Below are 27,743 nucleotides of genomic sequence, written 5' to 3' on the forward strand. Positions count from 1 at the left end.
TCTGGCAGAGTGAAATTTTATTTCATGAAGACAAGAATTCAGGAACAAGTTTTTTTGTTATGTTTTTTTTATTTATGATTGGAGGTGAAGTTGTGTCCTTTTTAGTCTGATTTGTAGTCTTCATCAGTGCCTGAGATTGTTGATTGTTATCAGCTATAGCACACAATACCGCATTCTTCAAGACTGGTTATTGCTGTTTCCTGTTGACCAATTAGAGTGGTCCGAGTGCTCGTTCCTGCCACAAGATGTGCATCGACTCCCAGCGGCGTCAAATCTACACACTGGGCCGGTACCTGGACTCCAGCGTCAGGAACAGCAAGTCACTAAAGAGTGATTTCTACCGCTATGATATTGATGCCAACACCTGGATGCTACTCAGTGAGGACACCTCAGCAGATGGAGGACCAAAGTTGGTGTTTGACCACCAGGTAGATTGAATTGTGAACTTCTGACATATTCACACACTGGCTGGGTAAGTGGCACCAGCTGGTTTGTTATGTCTGTCTGTGCTCGAGCAGCCACCTTGCCAGATGATCAGTCTTTGCAAAGGCCCATAAACTACGCCCTCAAACATGATGTTAAAGTTGAATCAACACCTGTCTGAAACAGCTTACTTTCTCACCTTCACACACTTAGCCAATGAATAAAGTGGTTGTGAATGTTGAATGGTCTGTTTCTGACACATACAGAAATGGTCGATAAATCAATTACTTGATTAGTCAAATGACAGAAAAATTTTAATACTCAGTCGTTAAAGTGATTTTTATTATCTTTTGATTTATGAATACAGGGTTCTCACAGATCCTTAAAAAGTCTTAAAAGGCATTGAATTAATTAATCAAAAAATAGGGCTTTAATGGGTATTAAAAAGTCTTAAATCAACCTTTTTAAAAAGGCTTTCAAATGCCAAGACATGGGAAGTACAGTTTTATGAATTGCTTTTTTTTTCTGACATGGCAATTAAAAATTTCAAAATAAATGGTAACATCTATTTTTTAAATAATTTAGTGAATTCCTCTCACATTAATGTCACGCAGATCAGGATAGCAGAACAAAAAACACTTATATTTTGTTTGCAGCTGGGATGCTCAGAGCAGATACACTGTCTGCTAGCTAGTGACAACATGGGGAAGTTCAAATTCGATGAAAATTGGCCATTCAGTCAGGATTTTGCAACATGGCTGAAACCAGTACCAGGCACAAGCATCTACAGTTAGGCATATTATGGACAATGACAATTTTAAAAATTTTTATCCTCTGTCCACTACTGTGGATTTGAAACAAAGTCATCAAGATGTGATTCAAGTGTAGTCTTTCAGCTTTAATTCAAGGGTTTAACAAAAATAATGAACTGACCTGTCCGGAATTGGCGAAGATTGTTATTTGTTTGATACAATGTGAAGCAATGGAGCTGTATATATTGTTCAGTGATTTATTTTTTTACAAAGTACCTTTATCACCTTAACTGCATAGGAATTACAGCTGTTCTTTTTTTTATATAGTCCTTCATTCAGAGGATCAAAAGTAATTACACAAACAGAATTATAAGGATTATTTTTAATACTTGGATGAAACAACTTTGCAGTCAATGACTGCCTGAAGTCTAGAACCTATGGGCATCAAATGCTGAGTCTTCTCCCTTGAGATGCTTTGCCACGTCTTTACTGCAGCCGCCTTCAGTTGCTGGTCTTTCTGCTTTCAGGTTTGTCTTCAGTAAGTGAAAAGCATATTCAATTGGGCTGAGATCTGGTGACTGACTTGGCCATTGAAGAATATTCCATTTCTTTGCCTTGAGTAGCTGGGTTGCTTTTGCAGTTTGTTTTGGGTCATTACTCATCTGTACTGTGAAGCATCGTCTTATAAGTTTTGCAGCATTTGGCTGAATCTGAGCAGTTAGCATAGCCCTGTACACTTCAAAATTCATACTGCTGCTTCTATCATCAGTCACATCATCAATAAACACCAGTGACCAAGTTCCATTGGCAGCCATACATGCCCATGCCATACCACTTCCTTCACCATGTTTCAAAGATGATGTGGTTTGCTTTAGATCATGAGACATTCCTTTCCTTCTCCATACTCTTCTCTTCCCATCATTACGGTACAAGTTAATCTTGGTTTCATCTGTCCAAAGAATCTTGTAATCTTGTTCAGAATTTGGGCAGGCTTTTTTAGGTTGTTTCGTTTTTTTTCAGCCTAAAGAGGGCCTCATTTGACACCTCTTTTGACTGCATATTGGGAGCTACCAAATGCAAATTGAGCAATTGGAATTGACTCCAGCCTTTTTGTTTGCTTAATTTGTCATAAAATATTAAGGGAACAGGCAACACCTGGCCATGAAACTGATTGTCAGTTAATTGTCCAATTACTTTTTAGCCTCTGAAAACAAGGAAGTATGTATAAAAAAATGCTGTAATTCATAATTGGTTTATGCATTATTTTTGTTAAAACCCTTGAGGCGGAATTCTCTACTTCAGTCACATCATGGTGGAGTCGTATCTGGACATCATTCGTGTGTACACCTACACTGAAAGCAGAAGTACTGTGGTGTCTGAATACAGTGACAAAACACTAAGCATACAAGTCAAATGAGGGAGTGGGAGACTTATTCTGCGCAGTTTTCCCGGACATTGAAATTGCAAACGTTTGCATCCAGTTCCAACCATACAGGCTACATCAGCAATTTTGGATTAGCCCTGTACATCTCAGATGAGCTTGTTGTGGATGCTAACAAGGATGAGTTTGTTTTAATGTTCGACATTGTAAAGTTGGTGTTAAATTTAATTTAATTCCGAGCGACATTAAAAAATTTAAAGTGTCTTAAATCTAACTTGCCCTAAGATGTAGGAACCCTGGAATATAAAATGTGGGTAAAATAATAAATGAATGAATAAGGGAGAGCAGAATAAGAATTCCTCTCATATTCAGAAAATCCAAACATTTTTTCCAAGTCTTGCAAATTGAGGTTAGATTATGAGCAATAAATCATTACTCCACAGTTGTATGTGAACAAGACTAAAATAAATGAACCAACGTTTTCTGAGTTCCCCACACTCCGTTTCTGTATTACCTTTTCTTCCTCCTCTAATCCTCTCTTTGAATGTTCAGACTTCCTTTTTCCTCTGTCTCATGATGTCTTTGTCCTCTGCTCCCTGCTCTTCCTGCAGATGTGCATGGACTCAGAGAAGCACATGATCTACACGTTTGGCGGTCGGATCCTGACGTGTAACGGCAGTGTGGAGGACAGTCGGACTTCAGAGCCTCAGTTTAGTGGCCTGTATGCCTACCATTGCCAGGCTGGTACATGGAGCCTCCTGCGGGAAGACTCGTGTAATGCCGGGCCAGAGGATGTCCAGTCCCGCATCGGACACTGCATGCTCTTCCATACTGTGAGTCCAGATAGTCTACTTGGATATATATTTTTGGTTGATTTATATTCCCGTGAGGAATATAAATGTAATCCTGTCTAATTAATTTAATTACACACTGTGAGCTTGAAAGTTAATAATATCTTTTGTATTTCTCCATCTTAGTGTCTTTCTTTACTGAAACTCACCCTCTCTTTTTTCCACAGAGAAACCGCTGTCTGTATGTGTTCGGAGGACAGAGGTCAAAGACGTACCTCAATGATTTCTTTAGCTATGATGTGGATGGAGACCATGTAGAGATCATATCTGATGGTACCAAGAAGGACTCTGGCATGGGTAAGAAGTCAAACCTTTCCAAACTGACAGGCTTATTGTGTGTGTGTGTGTGTGTGCGTGTGTGTTTGTGTGTGTGTGTGTGTGTTTGTGTGTGTGCGTGTGTGTGTGTGTGTGTGTGTGTGTATTTTTAAACTGGTGGTTTTGTCAATCTGATGTTGGTCTTTTCTAAAATATCCACAGTGGGACATTGTGGAACATGGGCAAATTCACTTTCACGAAAAGAGTAACTGAGATAACACAGCCTAATGATTAGCAAGTCCCTGGAAGTGCCTTTCCTTGTGTTTGGTTTCCGTGTGTGCATTTCCTAGTGTTTAGTGACAAAGAAAACTCAGGTACAATTTGAAAGTCAGCAAGCCATTAGGAAGATAACAGCTGGTTAAACTGTAACTTTCAGCCATCAGCAACCAGTCAGATTACTTCCTTTCCTTCCTTTACTGAAGTAATTACTTATTTGGATTAATATTAAATTAATGTCAACCTGAAAGCCAGAATTCAGATCTTCTTAGATTCTGCATAAATCAAGTTTTTTTTTGTTTTTGTTTTTTCAATAAATGTGCTAGACCTCCAGATATTGTTCATTTTAAGCATTTTTGTTTTTTGTTTTTAGAATGATATGAAGATAAATCCAATATAATGATTGATCCAGTATAATGAAGGTGTAATATGGTAATTGTGTGGGTGTCTTATCACTAAGTATGGGTGTATTATAATCCTATGATAATGCTTCTTCATCAACCATTACATTTTTCAAATACAATAGGTATTGATTATTAGGCCACTTTATGGACACTGAACTATAATAATGCTGCCTGGTCCAAAGTGAGCTAATTTTATTCCTTTTTTGGTCTCTGCTTTTGACCCAATGCTCCTCTTTTTCTTAAACATTTTTCAGTGCCATCACTTGACAGTTTTTGGGTAACTGCCCTGTAGCCTAATGGGTGTTGTTTAATGTAAACCTGTGGCTCCATCTAACAAAATAAACAACATGTCTGTGATCATGGCAGACATCTCTGCTGCTACATTCACAGTCTAATGGTCTCCGTGTTTGTTGGCTTCTCTTTCTTAGTCAAAGGGGATGTGACAGATTGTCTACTTAAAAAGCTCCAGCAGCAGTCAGACACTTCCTGCTCCTGCCAGACAGATTAACTGTAATCTCTGCCGCACTCTCAGCTTCGCATCAAACACGGTATAAGTAGAGCTCTGTCAGCCTGTCACTCACCTCTGTCTTACCCTGCCAGAGCCAGGCAGGAAGAGAGAATCTTAACGAAATGATAATATAGTAGAGAGGAATAGAAAAACTCAATGGGTTTGTAAGTGAAACAGAAGAAGAAAGAACAGAAATGGTTTTGGCAGTAAGGAAGTAGCAAGCCCAAACAGTTCACTTTTTATCTCCGTCTTATAATCAGTCTCACACAGTGAGAGTTCAGCACTTAAGCGGCACCATCTCATCCTGCAAATCTTCATGGGCTGACGTCTGGCGCTCAGAATTCTTTTTGTCACTCTTTCTGTTGCTCTTCCCTTCTGTCTGTCACTCTCCCTGCTGTCTGTCCTTATGCCCAAAGATTCAATACTGGAATCCTCATTTAACTCACTGTTCACAAATGACACATACTGGTAAAAATAAGTGAGAGCATCCAAATTGTAAACGATCATGGGCGCCACTTTAGCGCAAATTAGCTGGTACTATTACTACTACAAATAATTATAAATATAACAATGATATTCATCATAAGAAGATATGTAATAAGATATATAACAGCCATAACGCAGCACTTGACCACAGCACCTCTAATGCTTAGTCAGTTGAGTGCTGAGCTTCCTGAACATACATTTGCAAGGAAAACTGATAAATCATATTGCATTTGGCAGTATTAAACTAAATAATTGCAGTCCTACATACAGCCCTCACATATACTGTGACATTGTATCTGTTATTTCACGGAGGCTTTCACTTCCAACTCCCTCCTGCACAGGGAGTTGAACCCCCCCTGCAGTTTGGGGTCCTTGCTCTACCCACAGCAGGTCACAGGGCCTGCTGTTATCGCAAGAGAACAACAGTGTGTGCGGCATTTCTCCATTATCTTGCTCTTCACTCTCTTTCGGGCTTTGTTCCCATGGCAATGTGTTGCTATGTTATCAAGTAGTTTTCTTTGGTAGCCTTATTTCAGTGAGAAGGTAGTGTTATTATTAATGGAGTTTGTTTAAACAGACCCCCCCCCCCCCCAATAAGAACTACTTCTAAACTTTGCCAGTTCATCTGTTGGAGGAATAAATGTTTTAGTTGACCTTCCTGCTGATTTATCATTGTTGTTTTTTGCCTCCACAGTGCCGATGACGGGCTTTACCCAGAGAGCCACCATTGACCCCGAGCTCAATGAGATCCACGTGCTTTCGGGCCTCAGCAAAGACAAGGACAAACGTGAGGAGAATGTCCGCAACTCCTTCTGGATCTACGACATCGCCCGCAACAACTGGTAGGAGACAGAATAAAGAATGAAAAACTAACACACAAACACATTCTGTGCAGTACGGAGGTTTCTGTGATCATCACCACAGCAACGAAGAAAGACTGCAAATACACACACTCACAGGAAATACTTTAAAACATACAGGCTCTTTCTAGACAAGAGCTTCACAACAGATAGTGGAGAGCATGCAACACACACGCTCACACATCAACATTTTCATACAAATCTCAACACATTTCAGAGCAGTTCCTGACACCTTTACACACAGCTGGTCACTGCATGTTCCCTGTGTGTGTGTGTGTGTGTGTGTGTGTGAGTTTGTGTGTGTGTGTGTGTGTGTGTGTGTGTGTGTGTGTGTGTGTGTGTGTGTGTGTGTGTGTGTGTGTGTGTGTGTGCGCGCGTGCGCGCGCGCCTGTCGTCCTTGATGTTTGGATCAGTGATTGTTAAAGAACAAGCTGCAGCCTTCACTGTTCCGTGCGTGCGTGTGTGTGTGTGAGAGAGTGTATAAAACTGAAATTGTTGGTTTTTCTTTGAGGGCTCCAGAAAGTGTTTAGTTTTTTGTCACAAATGTAAATTTGCTTCCTCCTCCTCTTTTCGTGTGTGTGTGTGTGTGTGCGCGCGTGTGTGCGCGTGTGCGTGCACATGTACGGTGTGTGCGTGCATGTGTTTGTGTTTCTGCTCAGGTCATGTGTATATAAGAACGATCAAGCAGTGAAAGAAAACCCAAGTAAGGCTCTGCAGGAGGAGGAGCCGTGTCCACGCTTCGCACACCAGCTAGTGTATGATGAGATGCACAAGGTACAACACACAGCTCACAACCACTCACACACTTATTTAGTAAACTATAGTACATCTTTAAAGACAAACACTCACATAGTGACACTCCAAAACACTTTTTGTTTTTCATCACCTGTTCATTCATACACCTGGTTTTTGTTAATGAGCATCTCTTCCTCTTTCCAGTATTTTTCTAATATTGCAGAATAGACACAAGTTCAGTATTAGTAGTATTAGCAGGAGGATGGAGTTTTTTTCAATCCTTGCAATATTTTCTCAAAAAATCATCAAAAAATTGATATAGCGCTTTTCTAGTGTTATCGACCACTCAAAACGCTTTACACTACTGGTTAGTGGACGACCCGCTTTACGTTCTGTGCCACAGCCACCCCAATAGTCAAACAAAAAAATAAAAAAGTACAGTGTATACAAATGTAATAGTAGTAGTAAGCAGTAAAGTTTACAACAATATTTAAAAAAAAAAAAAAAAAAAAAAACCAAATTTGACCAGTCATTAATTTATACATAAAATAATGCATGTCAGACCAGCGTTATTCAGCTCAAGTCAAACAAATTACACATCATCAATCAAAATTTGGCTAGATTTGGCTGGGTAATATTTGGCTGCATTATTCACAATAAAATGGCAAAGGTCAGGATGGTTAAGTGAATCGTATGGTATTTTTTTTTGTTTGTTTGTTTGTTTGCTTTTGATGCTATTTTCATGTGCTTATTTTATGCTTAGATTAGCAAAAACACTGGCCTCTGTCATAAGAAGGGATAGGTATCATTAAGATTTTCAACTTCAAAGTTATTTGACACACATCGAATGCACTCGGTAAGTAATAAGGATATGTGAGTAGTCAACTAAACAATGAAACTGTGTTACCCTTGCTAGTTGGCACCAGAAATACTAGTCAGTTAAAATAATTATTAATATTTTATCAATATATAACGCAGGTTAATTGTTTCATCTAAGATGTTATGCAGCCGCCCGCCACTAGCTGGGGCTGATGCCCAGGCAGACGGCAGCCTCCCTCTCCCGAAGTGGAAATGTGGAAAGTGGGACAGAAGACATCTTGTAAATCCAGCACAGTTTGGCAGTATTTTGATCTACAAAATGAAAATTAGGTTGTATGTAGGCTGTGTCAGAATAAACTGGCATATAACTGCTCGACCGGAGCAATTTGTAACCATATTCAGCACAGGCATGTGAACTTAACCTGCAAGGAAAGAAGGCTGCTGGTGCTAGCACTGCTAACGTTAGTCACACTAGGCAAACCAATATGACATGCGGTGTTATATATTTATACAATTCTCAAAATAAATTCACACTAGCCGTGAAGCCCGTCAACATGTTGACATTCAAACCCATGAGTGCTCAGTAGTCGTTACTATATTATTGATGTCACGGCTGGTGTGATCCCATAACAGGATGGTCCTTAGTTTTACCTAATGTCTTAGATTCGATGGGCATAATTGAAACTGGATACAGTGATCTGCAACTTTAAACAAATGTGGGCCATACACATGAAGTGAGGGGGGGCAATGGCCTCTTCCCTACTTCCAACCTCCCTACTTCCGGTGCCCCTTGCTCAGATCACATCAATCTTTGAACTCGGCCTTCTATTTGATCTCAACTACACACCCATAAAGTTGCTTGACTATATCTTGCACAATTGTGATGCTGTTGAAGTGACAAAATCTGTACACAGACAGACAGACATATAAACACTTGCCAAAGTACTCTGTGGTACCTCCCGCTATAGTACATGTTCCTAGGACTTCACTTTGCCACGATGAGACACATATACACACGCGCACAAACAGACTCACAAGGTGAAAACAATACCAGCCTGGCTGTCACAGCTGGTTTAAAAAAAAAAAAAGTGGACAAAGATACTAATAATATCCAAAGAACTGAACTAATAAGTTATATCAAATGTAATAATAAAAAATGAATTAATAAAAGGGCTGTATGTTCATAAATCAAGGTGCATGAATTTTTGCAAAATTATAAAAGAAAGTCTGTGCAATTGTGCAGAGGTCTAGGTGTCCTCATTCATTACTCAGTCTGTCTGGGGAATAAACTTTTCCTTTTGTCTTTTGGTGTTTGACCTCAGGATCCAATAGTGCTTCCCTAATGGGAGCACTGTGAGTAGGCTGTGACAAGGGTGGTGTCTGTATTTGGGGATGCTCTTGGCCCAAGTCCTGCATCTCCTGATGTAAATGTCTGCAATGTCAGTGAGAGAACTCCCACTGGTCTTTTCTGCTGACCGGAAGCCTCTGGACAGTGCCTTGCAGTCTTGTGCTGTGGTGCCGCTGAATCAGGCATTAATGCTCTCTGTCAATAGGCTCTCCACAGCGCCAGTGTAGAAGCCCATCAGCACCCAGGAGGAGATCCTGAACCTGGCCAGGCTTCGTAGGTGATGCAGTCTCTGACGTGCTTTTGTCACCATGCTGTTGTTGTGCACAGTCCAGGAGAGGTTAGGGGTGGGAAAAAAAATCGATTCACTTAAGTAGTGCAATTCTTTTTTACGATTTTTTCCACTCTACGATTGTTTCACCACTCTAATTCCTGAATCAATATTTATTTATTATTTACACTGAGCTCATGTAATAAGCCCGGGAGCTAGCTGGTTAGCCTGTTATAATCAGCTCTTGAACTGGAGAGCTGTTAGTTTGTTGAAATGGCAACAAACCGGAAGTCACAGATTTCTCACAGTGAATAAATCCTCACGTTTAATGGTGATACTGACCATTAATGGCCCAAGACAAGCCGGGTGCCTCAGAATAAAAGCACCAAGCACCACTTTGATTCATTCATTATAACAACCTTATTTAACGTTATTATAATAGTATTTTTTTAGCTTTATTTTAACAGTAGTTTATTTAACTTACAATTACAATAGTACTTTATTTAAACAAACAGCTATAAGACTTTTATATTGGCCTATGTCCTACCGACCTCTTAATTGGTATTACTAATGACAGATTTTTCGTTAGCATGGCTTTAAGACATAACAACGGGCTGTTAATGTAATGATGCTGCTGAAATAAAACTCAGACAGAGTGACTGACGTGATTTGCATTGTTTTTGGAAATATGACTAATTTTTCACATTTTTATGACATTTTTAAGACTAAATTAAGTGATTAATTGAAAGAATAATCAACCCATCAATTAAAAATGAAAATATTTCTTTCTTTCAGCCCTACAAAAAAATCTTTCTTGCCTTTGTATCACATGTACAAATTCACTGTTAGTGTCTCTAGATTTTTTAAAATCTGTATCAATTGAATATTTTTCCGGCAGATATTTGGCAGAATGAAAAAAATTTCTGATTTTATAAATTGTATTTTGTCAATATTTTTTTCATTCTTCCAAGATCTGTCTGATTATTTTTACAGTGAGGAAAGACAGTGTTTCGGTTTTTTAATAGAAAATTTACTGTGATGTCTTTTAAAAATGTATCTGAAATACACACACTTCCAGGTCTCACTTTGCTTTACTACACTGCTAATGACTTGGCAACTGAATACCCTCAGCTTGACTCCTCATCCTGTCTTGCACTCTGACTCTGATCCTCTCCATTACTGGTATCTTGTGTTTCATGTGCCCTGATGATTCACATGCTCGCAAACTTGCCTTGTAAATTAATGCTGATTCTACAAGCCATTTCTACTAAGCTGAAAATATTACGCCAATGGGATGTAACATTAATTTAGGAAATCTTTTTAAGAAATTGGACGTGCTTGGATGCTAAAGAAACAATATTCACCCATTTGAACAGCCACAAAATATCACGGCCATATTGCCTGACACATTCCTGCTTTAGGGGAAAAAAAATAGATCTCAAACGAAAATTGCAGCTCATTTCTTCCTCTTTGGCAGTTTTGGCCTATGCAGGAAAAACTTGTCTGTGGCAGACTAGCGGTGTTGAACGTAAACACTTTTGGCGAAGCTAAAAGTTTTAGATTACACCTTTTTTTTATTGCCAAAATATGCTGGGATTAATATTGCACAATCATGAATAACTGCCAACAGTACACTGCCTCATATTCGGCACCATTTCTGTAGGGCATATTGTAGGTGCAACAGCTTATCAATTCTGGCTATCAGAAATGATTAATATTTACATTAAGTACTGGGATTTCATTTACATTAAATACACCATGGGGCACCACCCTTTAAAAAGGGAGGGATAGCTAATTCACTGATTGAATCTCACAAAATATATTGACTATCTGTTTGGAACTCAGAATAATAATTAACTTAATAGCTACAACCAAAATTACCATATCAACAGGTAACAAAGATTGAAAGGTTTGGAGTTCTGCAGAGTTTGGGGCCATTCACTCTTGTTCAACAGTAAATAGACCAGCAGGTATATTCCAAAGCATTTATTAAAACACAAAATCTAATCTAATGGACCATACTGAATATACTATATAGTATAAGTATACTATACCTATAAAGAGTATGGTCTAGACCTGGTCTACATGAAAAGTGCCCTGAGATAACCTCTGTTATGATTTGGCGCCATATAAATAAAATTTAATTCAATTTAATACTTAATACAAGAGTGTGTGTGTGTGTGTGTGTGTGTGTGTGTGTGTGTGTGTGTGTGTGTGTGTGTGTGTGTGTGTGTGTGGCAAAATGGCAGCTGGTACTACATGGAATGTGTGAGACGTAAACAAACAAGTGTATAAAGTGGGAGCTTTGAGTCTCCTCTCTGCATGACTGTCTGTGTTTAGGGTGAACTTGTGTAGGATTGCATGCAAAATCGAATCAAACCAAACCAAATCAATACTGACAAAAGTTAAACAGAGCTGTCCTTGGCCATTCTATGCTATGATATGCTAGGCCTAGTTAATGTTACCAAGTCCATGAAGGGAGAGAGGTGCCTCCTGGTGTGCCACTTTGTCAAGTCCAGAGATCTGCAGGCTTGCTTGGGTATAGGCCTGGCTGGGTATAGGCCGGTACTGCTGCTGACTTCTGTGTCGCTGAGGAAATCAGTTGTGCTGGCTGTGCGACTTTTGTTTCGCTGAGGAGATCACTGGTCACTCATCTGTTCTTCTTAGAGTTAACAGCTCAACGCTAATTCTGTTTTTTTTTTCCAACGCTAATTCTTGCATTTTTTGTGTTGTAACCACTGGTGCTAAATTAAACTTGTTCAGCATTGGTTAATCTTAAGTAGGCTGAGAAAAGGTTTTAGTGCAGCAGTCTGTTCTGAGCAGGGACAAAGGTCTGAGTGTGGCAGCTCATGCTGCAGAGAAGCACTCGTAGCAGTGGTGAAAAGAAGAGGGCGAGACAAAGGAGCGCTTGGAATTTGTTGACCTGTTGATGTCATAGGTCACAGGCTACATAGTGACCTGTGATAGCTGGTATTCAAGTCCACGGGTGGAGTTCAGATATAGGTGTGAGAACTTAAGAATTCAGGGAAATTGAGTTTAAATCACACAATGAATGAATTTATCTGTTGAGTCGCAGGAGGCCCTATACTGGTGTAGGCGGGATAAAGCAGGGGGCTGAGAACACAGCTTTAAGGGGCTCCTGTCTTGAGGATAAGTGTGGAAAAGTTGTTTGTTCCCATCCTGACCACCTGTGGATGCTCTGTTAGGAAGTCCAGGACTCACTGACATATGGAAGTGTCCAGTCCCAGATCCTGGAGCTTCTTGTAAAGGTTCAAAAGGATGATGATGTTGAAGGCGGAGCTGTAGTCCACAAACACTATCAGCATGTTGTTCCCATTCCTCTGGTGGAAAAGGGCGGTGTGGAGGACCTGGTGATTGTGTTATCAGTAGATCTATTTGTCCAGTATGTGAACTGAAAGGGGTCAAGTTAACAGGGGAGGGAAGAACAGATGTGGGATCTGACCAGCCTTTCAAGGCACTTAATTGAAATGGGTGTGAGTGCCACTGGGCAGTAGTTGTTTAGGGAGGAAGAGCGGGAGGTTTTGGGTATGAGAATAATGGTTGACATTTTGAAGCAGCTGGGTATGGTACCTTGTGTGAGGCAAAGGTTTAAGATGGTGGTAAAGACTGGGGCTAGTTAATTGGCAAAGTCATAAAAGGGACCTATTATGCTTTTGCTTATTTTCTGTCATATAGGCAGGTGACAAATTAAAGGAAAAACCTGAAAAATGAGTGAAGAAACAGGATGAACAATGCCCCCATCCATAGGGCACAAGCGGTCACTGAATGGTTTGATGAAAATTATGTGAACCGCCATCATCAAAACAACAAGTCGGGGAATATCTTTTGGAATATAGAGTTCCAGAGACTTGAAGAATCAATGTCAATACGCATTTATTGTTTTTTGGATGTCTATCTTCCTGAATACCCTCCTCACATCGTGCTCTTTAATTGTGAGTGTTTTGTCTCACTGGCTAAGCATTTTTCATGCTCAATATCTTTGTGGTTGATATTGCTGTCACCAGTAACCTCAAACTGAGAGTAGAAGTGTATGACCGTTCACAATGGGTACTGATTCCCTCCTTGTGGTGCTTTTCGACTGCTCTCACTGTCTTCTTTAGTTTGTAGAAGGCTGCTTTGCAGTTGTCCACATTCCTTGTTTTTAGCCCCTCATTATAGGCAGCTGTGCACTCATTCACAGCTTTGCACACGGATCGATCCACCCATGGCTTTTGGTTGGGGAACACTTTTAACAGAGCAAGTTGAAATAGTATCTCCTACCAGAAGGTCAGTATATTTCAGAGTTTTTGGTTTGGGAGTGGGGGTTGCCATCTCAGACAGAAAGTCTAAAAGAATTTGCTCCATTTCAAGATTGGTCACTGGTGGTTTTGTGTCGCTGTGCAAATATTAGTTTGGCTACTTTGTCTGCAGTTGTCTCAAAACTTCCACGTTGAAACAATATAGCTTGGGAACACGGGTCATGATATTCGGAATAGGTTGAACCCCTTCAGTGTTCGTATTTTGGATGTGTTTAATGTTTTTGAGGACTGTGATACTGTAGAATGGTGAGGAGCGCACCACACCTGTCATGTGCCTGGTTTGACGGGTAGCTTGGACCTGGACCTCCCCCCAGAGCTTCAAAACAAACCGTTGAAAAAGAGGGGTAGCATAGGAGGTCTTCAAGTAAGGAATAGAAGACGACAGTTCAAACCGATCCTACCTTTAGTAATTAAGTTGAACGTGCACTCGTCTTCCAACAAGGTGGATAAGCTCTCAGCTGACAAAACATGGTTCTCCCTTCTGCCAGTGCAGGTTTCTGTGCCTCACGGAAATATGGCCGACACAGAGAAGCTGATATTCCTTCTTAACATGCCTGCATGTATGGTTTTACTCTTTAGACACAACAGAGATACCGTCAACACAGAAAAGTTAGGAGATAGTGTGTTTGTATGTGAACAACCTGTGGTGTCACCACAGGCACACCACATTAAAAACAACACTCTCTAATCTGGATATAGAACTTTTGGCGGCGGGTTGCCGACCTTACTATCATCCCCATGAAGTTTTGTTACTGTTATGGTAGTGTACATCCCTCCCTTGGCATGTGCCTACTTATTATATACAATCATTTATAGACCACTGGTTGCTCTGTTTGTATCATTTTATTTTGGTTGTTCATGTGCATTTAATACAATACAGACTCATTTCCTGGCCTTAAAAGTCATCTATTTGAATCTACATAGCTCCATAATAGCTTGAATTGTAGTTGATCTTATTTTCTGACCTCAGTATGTCAGACTAAATGATAGCATCTCTTATATGATTTCCACTAAAACATGAGCCCCTGAGGAAACAGTCTTGTCACCCTTTTTATTTACCCTGCACACAGCTAATTGTAGACATAGCCATGTGTCACACCAGCTTAAAAAAATATTTGATTCAGCCCTCTTAAGCCTTTAACTAAATGGTGAAGACCAGACATATAGAAACAAGGGAAACTGATTTGTTTGCAGTCGTGTTGATATCCACCTGAACCTTAATATTATTAAGACAAAGGAGCTGGTTATTTTTGGAAAAGAAAAGAAAGACCATTACCAATTTTTATTAATAATCAGCAGGTTGAAATTGTTTCCTCGTACGAATATCTGGGAGTTTATACTGATTTGAAATTTAAGTGGTCAGAAAATGTTCAGTTTGTTGTGTTTAAAAAGGCAAACTTAAGTCTTTTGAGGTCAACAAGAAGTTTTTAAATGTTTTTAGAGTTTTGTGGTCAGTGCCTTGTTTTATGCTTTTATATGTTGGGGTAACAGCATTACTGCTAATGATAGGAACAGGAATAGTTTATTAAAAAAGCTGGTTCTATAACTGAGTTGAGTTTCTGATTCATTACAGATTGCTTTGGAGAAAGTAACCAGAGTGAGAGTTCAGATGACACTTCAGTTTGAAGTTCATCCCCTGTTTGGTTTTTTTAGTGATGCAAAAAGTGTGATAACTGATCTGTTCAGGATACCAAGAGGCTCCACAGAATGATTTAGAGGGTCTTTTGTGCCTACAGCTGTGAAACTTTTTAAAATATAATTTCTCAGGTTTTGTCTTTACATTTTATCTGCCCTTGTTAATTTAAAGGTATTTTTATTACTGGCATTGTTGCATTTCTGTGTATCTTTATATTTCAATTGATTTGATTGTTTTAAATTCAATTTTTTAAGAGTTGGAGGTGAGGTGGCCCCTGAACTCAACTAATAACCTCTCCATATATATGTTGTGTGCTAGTTTTACTATAGGGTAGGGTATGATATCCTTCTTATGTTTGTCTGTTGTGAGCTGCTTGACTTGTGTATCCCTTGTTACTGTGTAAGGGTGACCAAATAAGTTTCCTCACTGGGGATTAATAAAGTTATCTATCTATGTGGCTAATTAGGCTGAACAGGCAACATACAGTCAGCTTTACTTTTAGCTTGTTCATAACAATTTGCTATTAGCCCAACAAGTTTGTTGGGTTTGAGTAAAATATATTGGCAGTGAATGGGAGACTGCAGACATAACAGCTAAAAACACTGATTTTTTAACAGGTGTTTAAATAACTCTTATTGGCTTTTACTTGTTCTTTTATTGCACGTACACAAACGAGAAGAGTTGGTCTGAAATCAATTCATATGTTAATATTCACCTGATGTCATTTTCTCCTTCTGTCTCTTTCTCTCTCTCTCTCTGTTTTGCAGGGTTTAAATTTCAAATAACGTGAGTTTTTATTTACAAAATACAAAGCAAAGATAATTATCAACTAACCTGATAAAGATGTCAACAAAAGAACTGAACTGAATTGCAACAGAACTGATTAACTCAGCCTATCTTCAACAAAACACAAAAGTATCCGAAATGAATGACGCTGAGAAGGGATATACTGTATATACTGGCTGGCCTAACTAATAACACACAAAAGGGGTGGCAAAATATAGTGACTAAATTAACTATAAATGAACACCAGATGCAAACAACTTCATATTAACTATGTACAAAAAAAACAGAAGCACCAATTTTAAAGTTAACTACATTTATAACAAACTAAGCATTTGATAATAATGGGTTAGGGTTAGGTTTTATATGTCAAAAACTAATAAACCTAAAATGCTATGTAAAACTTGCTCTAGTTTAATTTTATGCAGGTTGCCTGTAAATTCTACACAATTCTGCACAATTATACAGTGTGTGAAAAAAGATCATATTAGGATGAAAGTGAGGGTGAGTAGAAATTATATTACAAGAGACTTTTGGCTGCTGGTGTGTCCGAGGCCATCACACATGAAAGAGAGACAGAGAGGAGACGATGCATGCACGATCATTAATTACACCAAAACTGTAGTAGGTAGGGTAGAGACCCTTCCCCTATAAAAAGGACTGACACTACGGTGACGGTCATTCAAAAACCTCTTGAGCGCAAATTCAGTCATCAGGCACATTCTTTTTGGTCTGGGCAGTTCCTCGGGAGAACGGCTCATCCTAGCCAGTCTCACACAGGAGTTTGCTCTGCTTTGTTTGCTGCGTCCAAGCAATTGGTTTACGTCAGTTGACGTCAAATGCTTATTTTCACATCCCAATATACCCCCCACACAGGAAGTGCCTCAAATTTGCCATTGCACAGAATAAGTTACAAGTATCTAGTCCTCTATTGTCTCATTGTCTCCATGCCAATGAGCGTTTAGGAAATACACTGAGGCAGTTGTGGAACTGTTCAGGAGGTAACCGAGTGGCCACATGTAGGACATCAACAACTGGCTTATTGCAGCGTCTTCCCGCCAGCTGGCAGCGGATCACACAAGGTTACTTCTAGAACACTTGATGATGGATCTATGTTTCAAAATGCAGGGGTACATTATGTGCTTCCGGGGATGGACACACTGGCTCACCAGTGGCCTCATGTTCTCTGTGCATTCCCCCACATAGCACTGATTTCCCAGACCCTGGCCAGGGTGCAGGAGAAGTGCATGTCTGTAACCATCAAAGCATTGGCTGGCAGAGAGAACTGAGATTCTTTACTTGAAACCCTGGCCTCTGTCAGTATGCATGGATCTGCTTTCACAGGCATATAGGAAAATATGTCACCCCCCACCCAGAGATTCTTGCTTTGTGGGCCTTGCCCAAAAGTGGTTCAGTTTGAAGGCTGTGGGCCTTCTTCATAGTATTGAAACCATCCAGAAACCATGGGCCCCCATGACAAGGACCCTTTATGAGTGCAAATGGTTAATTTTGCAGAAACGGTGCTCTGACTTACAGGAAGTTTCCTTCCAGTGTTTAGTGGCTGGGAACTTGGCTTTTATACAGGACGTAGTGGATAGGGAGAAGGCTTTCTCCACAATTAAGGTGTAGTTTGTGGCTATTTCCGCCTGCCATGTTGGTTTTGATAGATAGACTGTGGGACAGCGCCCTTTGGTGTGTCACTTCATGAAGGGCACGCACCAGTTGGCACTTTCCAGGGACCTTACTACTGTATTTGATACTCTTTCAGTCCCCACTTTTGAACCACTGGAACAGATGGACTTGAAAGACAGCTTTGTTGCTCGCTCTTGCTTCAGACAAATGAGTGGGTTAGATTCATGCTCTCTCAGTACATCTGGCATGTAGAAAGTTCTATCCAGAGGATGACCTTACAGCCTAATCCGATCTTTTATGCCTAAAGTGATGGCATACTTTTTTAAATCAACTTTGTGTCCTTCTACTGCCTGCCATTTTCTTTGGATGAGCATCAGCAGCTACATATATTGTATCCAGGTTGGGCCTTCTGTATCTACATAAACAGAACAAAAAGCTGTAAGAGAAGTGACAAGCTGTATGTGTCCTGGGCTAAGAACCACCTGGGGAAACCCATCTCAAAGCATCAACTCTCTTACTGGATTATGGGGACTCTTGCCTTGGCCTATAGCTCAAGGGTTTGTAGCCACCAGAGCGACTGCATGTACACTCTACCAGGGGCCTCACCAGGGGCCTCACCAACCCCTCCTTTTCAGAGGGGTCTATTCAGGAGATTTGCGCTGCAGTAAGTTGGGCCTCACTACTTGCCTTCTCCAGATTTTAAAGGCTCAATGTTCAATGAATGCAACAGGAGCTTCTGATGAGGTCACATCAAGGGTGTTCCCAATGTGAGACACAAAACGCATACTTCTCAGTAGGTTATGTAAATAAACCAAAAATCTAGCAGTACGCTTTTTGCTGGATCTAGTTTTTTTTTAGTGCTTAAGTTTGGGTGTGTGTGTTTGGTGTTAACTTTAGTTTTTACTTTGTTGTTGCTAGGTTTGTGTATATTAAAACAACTGAGGAATACAATATTTGATCATTTATTATTTCCTGTGTGGTCCCAGGTGCATTACCTATTTGGTGGAAACCCTGGGAAATCTTGTTCTCCCAAGATGCGTTTGGACGACTTCTGGTCCCTCAAACTGTGTCGGCCCTCTAAGGAGTACCTGCTCCGTCACTGCAGATACCTCATCAGGAAATACAGGTCTGCTGCTTTTTAAACTCCAGCAACCACTACCAACACACTTCTACTACCACTGCATCATGTCCTATCTCTGATATACTGTTATCAGCGCTAATACTGATCTTATTGAACAGATGTGGTATCATCCAATTTACTTGAATATGTAGTAACTGTAACAACACAATTTAATAAACTGTATAAGTAAAATTTGCCTATGTTAAACTTTTTATCTCATTAAACTTTCACATAAAAAATTATCCCAAACAGTTACAAAGTTACCAGTTAAAATTGAATTCAGTTAAATTAATACAGCTGGTATCTAAGTATCTTCAAGGTGTACATCTCAATATTGTTTTTTTTTTTTAACAAGTTTTCCTTTTTTATTATGCACTTTAATTTTTATACCTGCATCTTTAATCTGTTTATTTCTTTGAACTTATTTGCTTTTGTATCATTTATTGTTACTACGTTTATAATATCATTTGTTGCATCTGTTAAAATGTTTATTTATTTACCAGTTATTGTCACTAGATGGTGATTCTCTTTGGTAAGTTTGTTAACAGCCATGACAAATATAGAGGAGTTTATCTTTATTTAAGTTGAAAAAATAATAAACATTTAATGCCATGAAAGACCTTTGACCTAGTTATAGAATGTCATGGAAAGGTCATGAAATCCTCTAATGAGGGTCATGATGAGAAACCTGACTGCTGACCTGTGGGGATGTGTTTGCTTTGGGTCTATTGCTATCAAGTGGTTAGTTGTTGTAACTGCAGCCCCACTGTGTGTGTATATGATGTTGACCCTCAGTGCATTTTTATTGGTCAGGTTTGAGGAGAAAGCCCAGTCAGAGCCACTGAGTGCACTGAAGTACCTTCAGAACGATCTGTCACTCACTGTGGACCACACAGACCCTGATGAAACCAAAGAGGTATGGAATTGTCTTTAGATTTTAATTTTGTATGCACTTTGGGTGTCGTTACTAGTTATCTTTCAGTTTAATCTTAGTTAGTTTTCAGTGTGGGTGTAGTTTTTAAACAAATTACAGAAGAGCTAAATGAAAGGCTAAGGAAATAGAGATAGAGGGGGTGAAGATTAAAAAGGTATTCTTCCCTGGTTTGTATGCATAGCGTAGGCACTGCAGCAGGATCCTCATCTGCTCAGGCTGTTTGTTTCTTAGGCATTGTAGAATGTCAAAAAGACTCAGATGTTTGTGTTGTGCTTCAGTTTCAGCTCCTGCCCTCAGCTCTCTTCAAGTCCAGCTCTGACTTCATCCCTCTGGGTAAAAACCTGACTTATGTTCATACTAAACTCCACATGTACTGCATGTCCACATAGAAGCAAGAATAAGATTCAGTTCACTTCCAAGTCTGTCTGCAACTTTCAGTTAAAATATATGTTTTATTTTGAGCTATAAAGTATTTTCCAAGTATAAAAATAACTTTTGTCAGATGGTGTATACTGTACACTAGTTTGGGGCAAAGCTTAAACAGTAAAATCAAAAGTTCACAATAGCCCATTTATACCATTTTGTCTGTGACTAATGACCAATCATAGACTGCAGGAACTTTTTTCACTGATCCAAAGCATCAACGGTAAACATAATATTCTGGATGAATATCTACATACAGGTTAACTGCCTCTGTACATTATAACCAACAACCAATAGTGCAAGGGTTCTGGAATAAATAGTAAATGGGTAATGTAATTAGTTACTTCATATACATAAAGTAGATTTTTGAAAAAACAAACCAACAAAATATATATTTACATTGCACAACATAAAATATTGCAAAAAAGTATAAATTTTTAATCAGTACAAAAATTCAGGTATTATATAAGCACTACTATTGAAAACTGTTGTTGTCCTAATTACACGAAAGATCAAATGAGTACACAGTTAATTGATTAGTCAACAGAAAATTAAATGGTAAAAACTGTGAAAATTGATAAAGTGTTGAAGTCAAAGCAATGTTTCAAATGTCTGGGTTGTGAACAGCTCCACCAAATGTGATAATTTTTCCATCTAAATATCTCACATCGTTTAATTTCAGTAAATGTTAAAATGTGCAAATATCTCACCAAAAATCAAAGATTACAGGAAAAGTCCAAAAACAGAAAACAGATTTGTGTATCAGAACTTTGTTTTTATTTCTTTGCTCTCCTTTCTTTCCTCTCCCATCAACTCATCTCACGACTCCTCAGATTTATCTGGTGTCTCTGTATAAAACTGTATATAAAGTAATTCAAAGTAATTCAAACTAGTTCCACCTCTAGCAGTTACAATAACAGTAACATGCTGCTTACACATTGATGATTCAGTATTAATTATTTAATGATGTCATATATAATGATACATCAGTCAAGAGGGACCAAACCAGTACTTAAACATTTTAACTACATTTTGCTAATAAATTTACTTAAGTAGGATTTTTCATGCAGGACTTTTACTTGTAGTAGTATTTTTATATGGCTGTATTGGTACTTTTACTTGAGTAAAGGATCTGAATACTTCTTTCACCACTGTTGAGAACTTAGTTATCTACCTTGTGTAAGCCTAATTCAAAGTTTACATACATTATTTGTTGTCGGAATCACGTCTCACTTATCTAAATACAGTCTAAGATACGGACTAAACTTATTGATACAATTTATTTATTCATTATTGATGCTTTGGGTTCTCAGGTAACCCCTGGAGATCCAGCAAGGCCTGCACTTTGTGTGTGTTCTTTGTTGATTGTCTCTGGACCTCATCATACGTCTGCTATGTGGAGAGGCGATGCCTCTGACATGGGCTTACCTTTCTGTCAACTGAGGTTAACTGTAGGGGCCCAGTCTATAGACTCAACCTTGATTAAAGCACTTTGGCAGTCCAAAGAGACCGCTCGAAACGTAATTGAACACTTGTAGCTATAAGCAAACACCCTGCAAAATATTTAGTAGATAGGTAGTGTTGTTACGTATTGTTGTTCAGTTACAGGGTACAAACTTCTACATAAGCAAAGAAAAAACAATAACTTTAACATTACAGAGTAAGGAAACAGTTAGCTACATAAACACAGCCGCTGCAAATACAAGCATTATCTGACTCCGGTCCTTCTAACCACAGGCGAAGGTTCGCAAGCCATTTTTGCAGGAATTTTTTTTGTAAATTTCTTGCATTTTTCCCCCTATGTACAGCAAGTTTTGGTACTCGATAAAAGCTCCCTCTGCTTTGTTCGGTTTGGTTGATTAGAGCAACCGTAAACGACATAAATTATGGGCATTTTGAGAGCTTGTGATGGTGCTTCCTATGTAGAAAATCACTTCCTGCCATCCATCTGCAGGTTGTGATGTCATATGCAACCGAACTATTGGCTTGGGTTCTGTCCAGTTACAGACAAGAAGGGTTGTCACACCCTAACTGTAATCTATAATGTCATTGTGTTTTGTGAAATGTTTTATTTTCTGATTGTTATTACAAAAGATGTTTTGTTTTCTGAAATGTTGCTGTGTTTTGACCCTCAGGGCTACCGTACTTTGTGTTTGACACTCGAGAGTCACCTTGGACTGGGATAATGTGATGGTCATTTTCATTATTGTCCATCTATTTTTCTGACCAAGTAATTGATAAATCAAGAAAATAATCTACACATTAATCATTAATGAAAATGATTATTATAAGCATTAGGGCTGTAGTCTCCGTGTCGACTGGTCAATTGGTTGGTCCATTGGTTGGTCGATATGCTCTTGTCGGACCAAATTCTCATTGGTCGAACAATCGCTGTTGTTAGTTTCATTTAAAAAAAAGAAAAAAGAACTACATTAATAGCCCTCCAGGATTAATCCATTATTTACAGCGGTGGTGGGAGGGACATTACTACCAGTGAAATCCCATTTTCACAGATAGTCTGCCCCCCCCCCCGTTTTTTTTTTTTTTACATTTACTAAATGTTTACTTAACATTTACTCTGAGTTTGTTCTGGACAATCGACACCATGTCAAAGAAGTCGTTGATGTGGCTGCATTTTGTTTAAACAGATTACCAAAAAGTCGAATGTAAACATTGCAAACAACAGTTTGCATATCACAGCTCAGCAACCCACATTGCATATCGTCTAAAAATGGCCAACTTTCATGTTTAATGCTTGAGACTTTGAGTATATATTCCTCAATTCTCTCTATAATATTGTACGGTCCTGATCTTACTCTGTAAAGTGCCTTGAGATAATGGATGTTAAGATTTGGCGCTATATAAATAAAATTTCACTGAATTGAAAAAAATTAGTAGTTACAGCCCTAGATTAAACTGGAAATACTGTAGCTAATAAGCTGTCAATTTACCTAAGCTTCAATAGGCAAAAACTGACTTAATTTTTGATTGAAGGTAGAGTTGCACCTAGCTCCTAACTAGAAAAGTCATTACGTGGGTTAAAACCAGAGAGAAAACACTGGAAATTTGAAAAAATCTTGAAATATCTCAAAAAAAAGTTTTTACGCTTGGCTGAGGTGGAAAAGTTGCTCTATTGATAAAAGCAAAATGTGAAAGTGCAATGAAACAGAATCATGACGTACACAAATAGTGTGACTAACGTCTGCTGAAGAGACAAAAAATAGCGGTAGTTGAAAACATCTGTGTCGAGCAATGAGGAGACTTTAACCTTTCCTCACATTAATACATTAAACAAACAGAAATGTCAGATTTCCATCACGTTTTCCAAATTTTGAGCTTTGACTGGAGCTCTTTTAATGACCTCATCTCAATCTGTCCTCTTCTTCTGCAATAGTTTAATAGCAATGACTGGAGAATTAGCTCTACCAACTGTTTATCATGAGGTACCAACTCTTAATATTCACATAACGGTAGTGGATGGAAACACGCATTAACACACATTTTCTTGTGCAGATTTTCTTGAAATTTTGTTAAAATTTGCACTACATTTGGATAGAAACCCACTTACTATCTTCCTCCTGCTGTGCCATCACTATCACTGGTCTACCACTCCACTTTTCTTCATGTTGTCAAAATGCATCCTGGGAAACTGAAAATTACTGGAAGTGGAAGAAGACAGCTAATGAATGTTGTCCATGTTTCCTTGACATTCTGCTGTCTATAGCATTAGACTGTAGTTGAAATTAACAGTTTTTTTCTGATTTCTGTTTCCTCTCATCTGTGTCAGGTTTCTCAGACGTAGACCAGACATATGCTCAGCGAACACAGCTCTTTGACACGCTTGTCAACTTCTTCCCAGACAGTATGACCCCGCCCAAGGGCAACCTGGTAGACCTCATCACCCTCTAGCCCCTCCCACCTCTGATGCACTTCTCCCTCCCCCTTCATCTCAACCACTGGACTGACTGAACACCACCCATGCACCTGATGGGACGGAGGAGACAGAGACCAGTTCTTTTTCTATTCCTGAACCCTGCTAGTGGGAGTACACATGTAGAACAGCTCCACCTCCATCACACTGACCTGCTGCTGTCACAGGCTGTGTTACATGACAGTGACAGTTATAAACGCACATCCATCAGCGTCACTGTATTTTCATTTACGAGGGAAATTCCACGACTGTGTGTGTGTGTGTGTGTGTGTGTGTGTGTGTGTGTGTTTTTTTTGTTTGTTTGTTTGTTTGTTTTTTTCCCTTCTTGCCCAGAATATCCCTTCCATTTTTTTCTTGCAGATGAAGATTTCTTGGAGAACACAAAGCACCTCTTAACTCTGCCAAACATCACTTGAGTTTTCATCTTGGTTTGATTTTTCTTCCCAGAAAAGTTTAGGCCAAAAAAGAGGATTTGCACACATTTGTTTGCAGTCTTTTTTTCATTGAATCTTCCTTTTCTTAAGAGTTTAGATTTGTGCTGTGTACCCATGCAAACACCGACACAATTGACCATAGGCGTCCATCGACATGTTTGAGGCAAAACAGATGATGAGATGACGTCCGTTCAGTCCAGTTGTAGTGAAAGTTAAGTTCAAATTCAATGCTATTTGATTTATTTGAAGACAGGATGGTGTGAACATGAATCAGGAAACCATTTCATTCTCTTTTATTACATTTTAAGCATCTCTTCTGCAAAATTTTAAAGACACATCTGGCTTAATGTCAGCTTTCATTTTGATGATTTGTTAGCTAGAATTTTCTTTAACAATGCCCCTATTTATGACTGAGACAGCCGTTCAGGTTGAAAAATAAGTCAAAATTTTTAATAGTATTGTAGTAACAATAGAGGACTGATTTTACGAGATAGTTTAATATATATCTAAATATACATTTATATTGATTTGGTTGTTAACCATGTAAAATATCTGTCCTCGGTCATTCATGGACTGAAGCTTAATTCTAACTGGTGTACAGAATATGTAAATATAATTATAAGATTTTTCTTCAAAGATTCGTGGATTGAAAAGATTCTGTGCTGGATCATGCTCTTCCCTGTCCCTCTTCATCAGAAATTCAGGCTCTACATGTAATACTCATCATAACCTATTGGGAAAAATTTACAAAAAAATGCCATGTCATGAAATTAAAAACACAAGTTGTTTTATTACTTGTATAACTCATTTTTGATCTTGCTTTTCTGTTTTAAATAATATGAAATATAGGGCTCCGACTAAGTATTATTTTTATTATTGACTGATCTGCTGTTTAACTTAAACTTTAACTAAATCAGTTAGTCCTTTGGTCTACAAAATGATAGAAAAAAATGCCCATCACAGTTTCCCAGAGCTCAAGCTAATGTCTTCAAATGTCTTGTTTTGTCCAATCCAAAAAACAGTCTAAAACCCAAAGATATTCAGTTTGCAGTGATATAAAATAGAGGAAAAAAAGGATTTTCACACAGCCCAAAACTAGTATATTTTTTTGCTAAAAAAAACAATTCAGACAATTACTCTATTTTCAAAATAGTTTACTATTAATTTTCCTTCAATTGACAGATTGATTAATCAGCTAATTGTTTCAGCTCTAATGAAATATAGTCCCTGTACACCAGAACTATGATTATGTTACTCAGCAGCTCTTTCCCCTTTCCACCATTTGTACCATGATTTGATTATCCATATTCAAACAAATATCAAACATGTTTAGATTTAAATTTGTGTGGTTCTCACTTAACAGCTGTTTATAACTATTTTATTGGTTACATGAATAACCCTATTTGCTTTTGCTATTTAGCTAAGCCTCACTGGAGAGAGTTCATTAGTGGCACATTGATTTAAAATGGGAAAAAAAACAAAACACCTGAGTCACCGGTGTCCAGTTATACTTTTTCTAAAGGTTAATCCACACCTTCCAGCCAATCAAAACCAAGAAATCTCAGTGGCCAGAGTTCCTTTTACAGACACAGAGCTGGTTGCTGTTATTTGACTCATTCAGTACAAGTCTAGCAGACGTGCTGACTTTTGGACAGTGGTGCTGACCAGTTGCACGCATTCAGTTGAAGTTGAGTAGCTTCGTGTTTACCTGCTGTCACCAAATCATACTTAGGTTTTGGGGTCAATGCTCATTGGGGCTCACTGCTCACCCAAACTCCCACCTTTCAGTTTCCTAGTTTGTTGTCTTCTGTGAGTCTCACTCAGATGCTAACAGATTGTTTCTCAGTGGAGGTGAGATCACTAACATCCCATGGACAAAAAGCAATGTTCATTAGTCAGGTGAGAAAACAACAGCCAATCTCACCAGTTTGTGTGTCTCATATGTTCACATTTTATCTGAGTCACAGATCTAAGAATCTGTTTTTCTTAAAGATAAATCCTTGTTGATCTTTAAAAACACCAGAAGGTTGTTTAACAGCTAACAGCTATTTTGAACCTTTTTTTTTTTTTTTTTTTAAAGTTCCTACTCCATTTCCTGCTCCAGGGAGGCAGAAATGACAACACACAAAATATAATTATGCTAACTGTGTATGAAAATAAAATAATGTAAGGTAAAAATGTTTACAAATATAATAAATAATAAAAACACATTTTGGTCATTGTTTATGTTGTACAAATTAAGTAATGACACAGTGTGTCTTCTTTTCCAGTTAGTGTCTTTATCTAGATTAGAAAATGATGTTTTAAAATATTTACTTATACACTTGGTCAGTAAAGTCAATAAGAATTCTGGAATTTCTCTGAAAACAGCAACAAGTATTGTTAAAAGATCTGTAGTTTTTAAATATTGTCCGTGGTTTATTTTTCAGAAAACTGGATGCTCAGCTCAGTGATTTGAATGTAATGGAAATACATGAAAGACACAAACTGGGGCTAGGTAAATATTAAAACATAATAAAACATTATTGTACTAACGTACTATCATATCTTCTGCAGTAATAAAAGATGCTAAAATTGGCCACCATGAAAGTGAGCAACAGTGAATTTGCTTATGAACTCAGCCTTTAATTAGGAAAAGGAAGAATATGTACTTTTTTCAAAAATTACTTTTTTTTTTTTTTTTTTTAAACCTCTGACTGGTGGTTTTTCAGTGTGTGTGCTGCTTTGCAGGTAGCTGTAAAAATCAGTTGATAGAGGCATGTCACTTGTACAAAATCAAACCAAGACATGATCTTTGCTGTGATGGGTTACCTATAGTATGTCACAAGTAAAAATATATTTGTTATATGTTGCTGAAGTGAACTGAAACCAGTTGATACACAGAAGGCTGGACAAGAGCAATATGTTTTGGACAATGGTTGGCACTAATGTTAGAGGAATAGTTCAGTATTTTTGCTTTCTTGCTGAGAGTTAGCAGGGAAAATCACCACCAATCACAAGTCTGTACGCTTTAATATGAACCTAGATCCAGCAGGCAGTTAGCCTAGCTTAGCATGAAGACTGGAAGCAGGGGTTCTCTCCAAAGACAAGTCTGACTACCAGCACCTCTAAAGCTCACCGATTAACACTGGAGTCTCTGCCTGCTGCCTGGCATCCTCACAGTGA

At 38.6% G+C, this 27,743-nt stretch overlaps 1 protein-coding gene across 1 annotated transcript in view; it reads left to right on the forward strand.

Moving 5' to 3' along the window:
• mkln1 (muskelin 1, intracellular mediator containing kelch motifs) overlaps nt 1-27,238 on the forward strand; it is a 38,698-nt gene extending 11,460 nt beyond the window's left edge. Inside the window, exons 7-15 of the mRNA XM_040153098.1 lie at nt 216-428; nt 3,168-3,389; nt 3,575-3,704; nt 6,031-6,178; nt 6,856-6,970; nt 18,723-18,862; nt 19,670-19,772; nt 20,069-20,123; nt 24,001-27,238. Coding sequence (XP_040009032.1) covers nt 216-428; nt 3,168-3,389; nt 3,575-3,704; nt 6,031-6,178; nt 6,856-6,970; nt 18,723-18,862; nt 19,670-19,772; nt 20,069-20,123; nt 24,001-24,122 — 1,248 coding nt within the window. The 3' untranslated portion in view covers nt 24,123-27,238. The remainder of the gene's footprint in view (nt 1-215; nt 429-3,167; nt 3,390-3,574; nt 3,705-6,030; nt 6,179-6,855; nt 6,971-18,722; nt 18,863-19,669; nt 19,773-20,068; nt 20,124-24,000) is intronic.
• Nucleotides 27,239-27,743: the final 505 nt, after the last annotated feature.

Source organism: Xiphias gladius, chromosome 2 (assembly GCF_016859285.1).
Source record: "Xiphias gladius isolate SHS-SW01 ecotype Sanya breed wild chromosome 2, ASM1685928v1, whole genome shotgun sequence".
Taxonomy (NCBI): Eukaryota; Metazoa; Chordata; class Actinopteri; order Istiophoriformes; family Xiphiidae; genus Xiphias; species Xiphias gladius.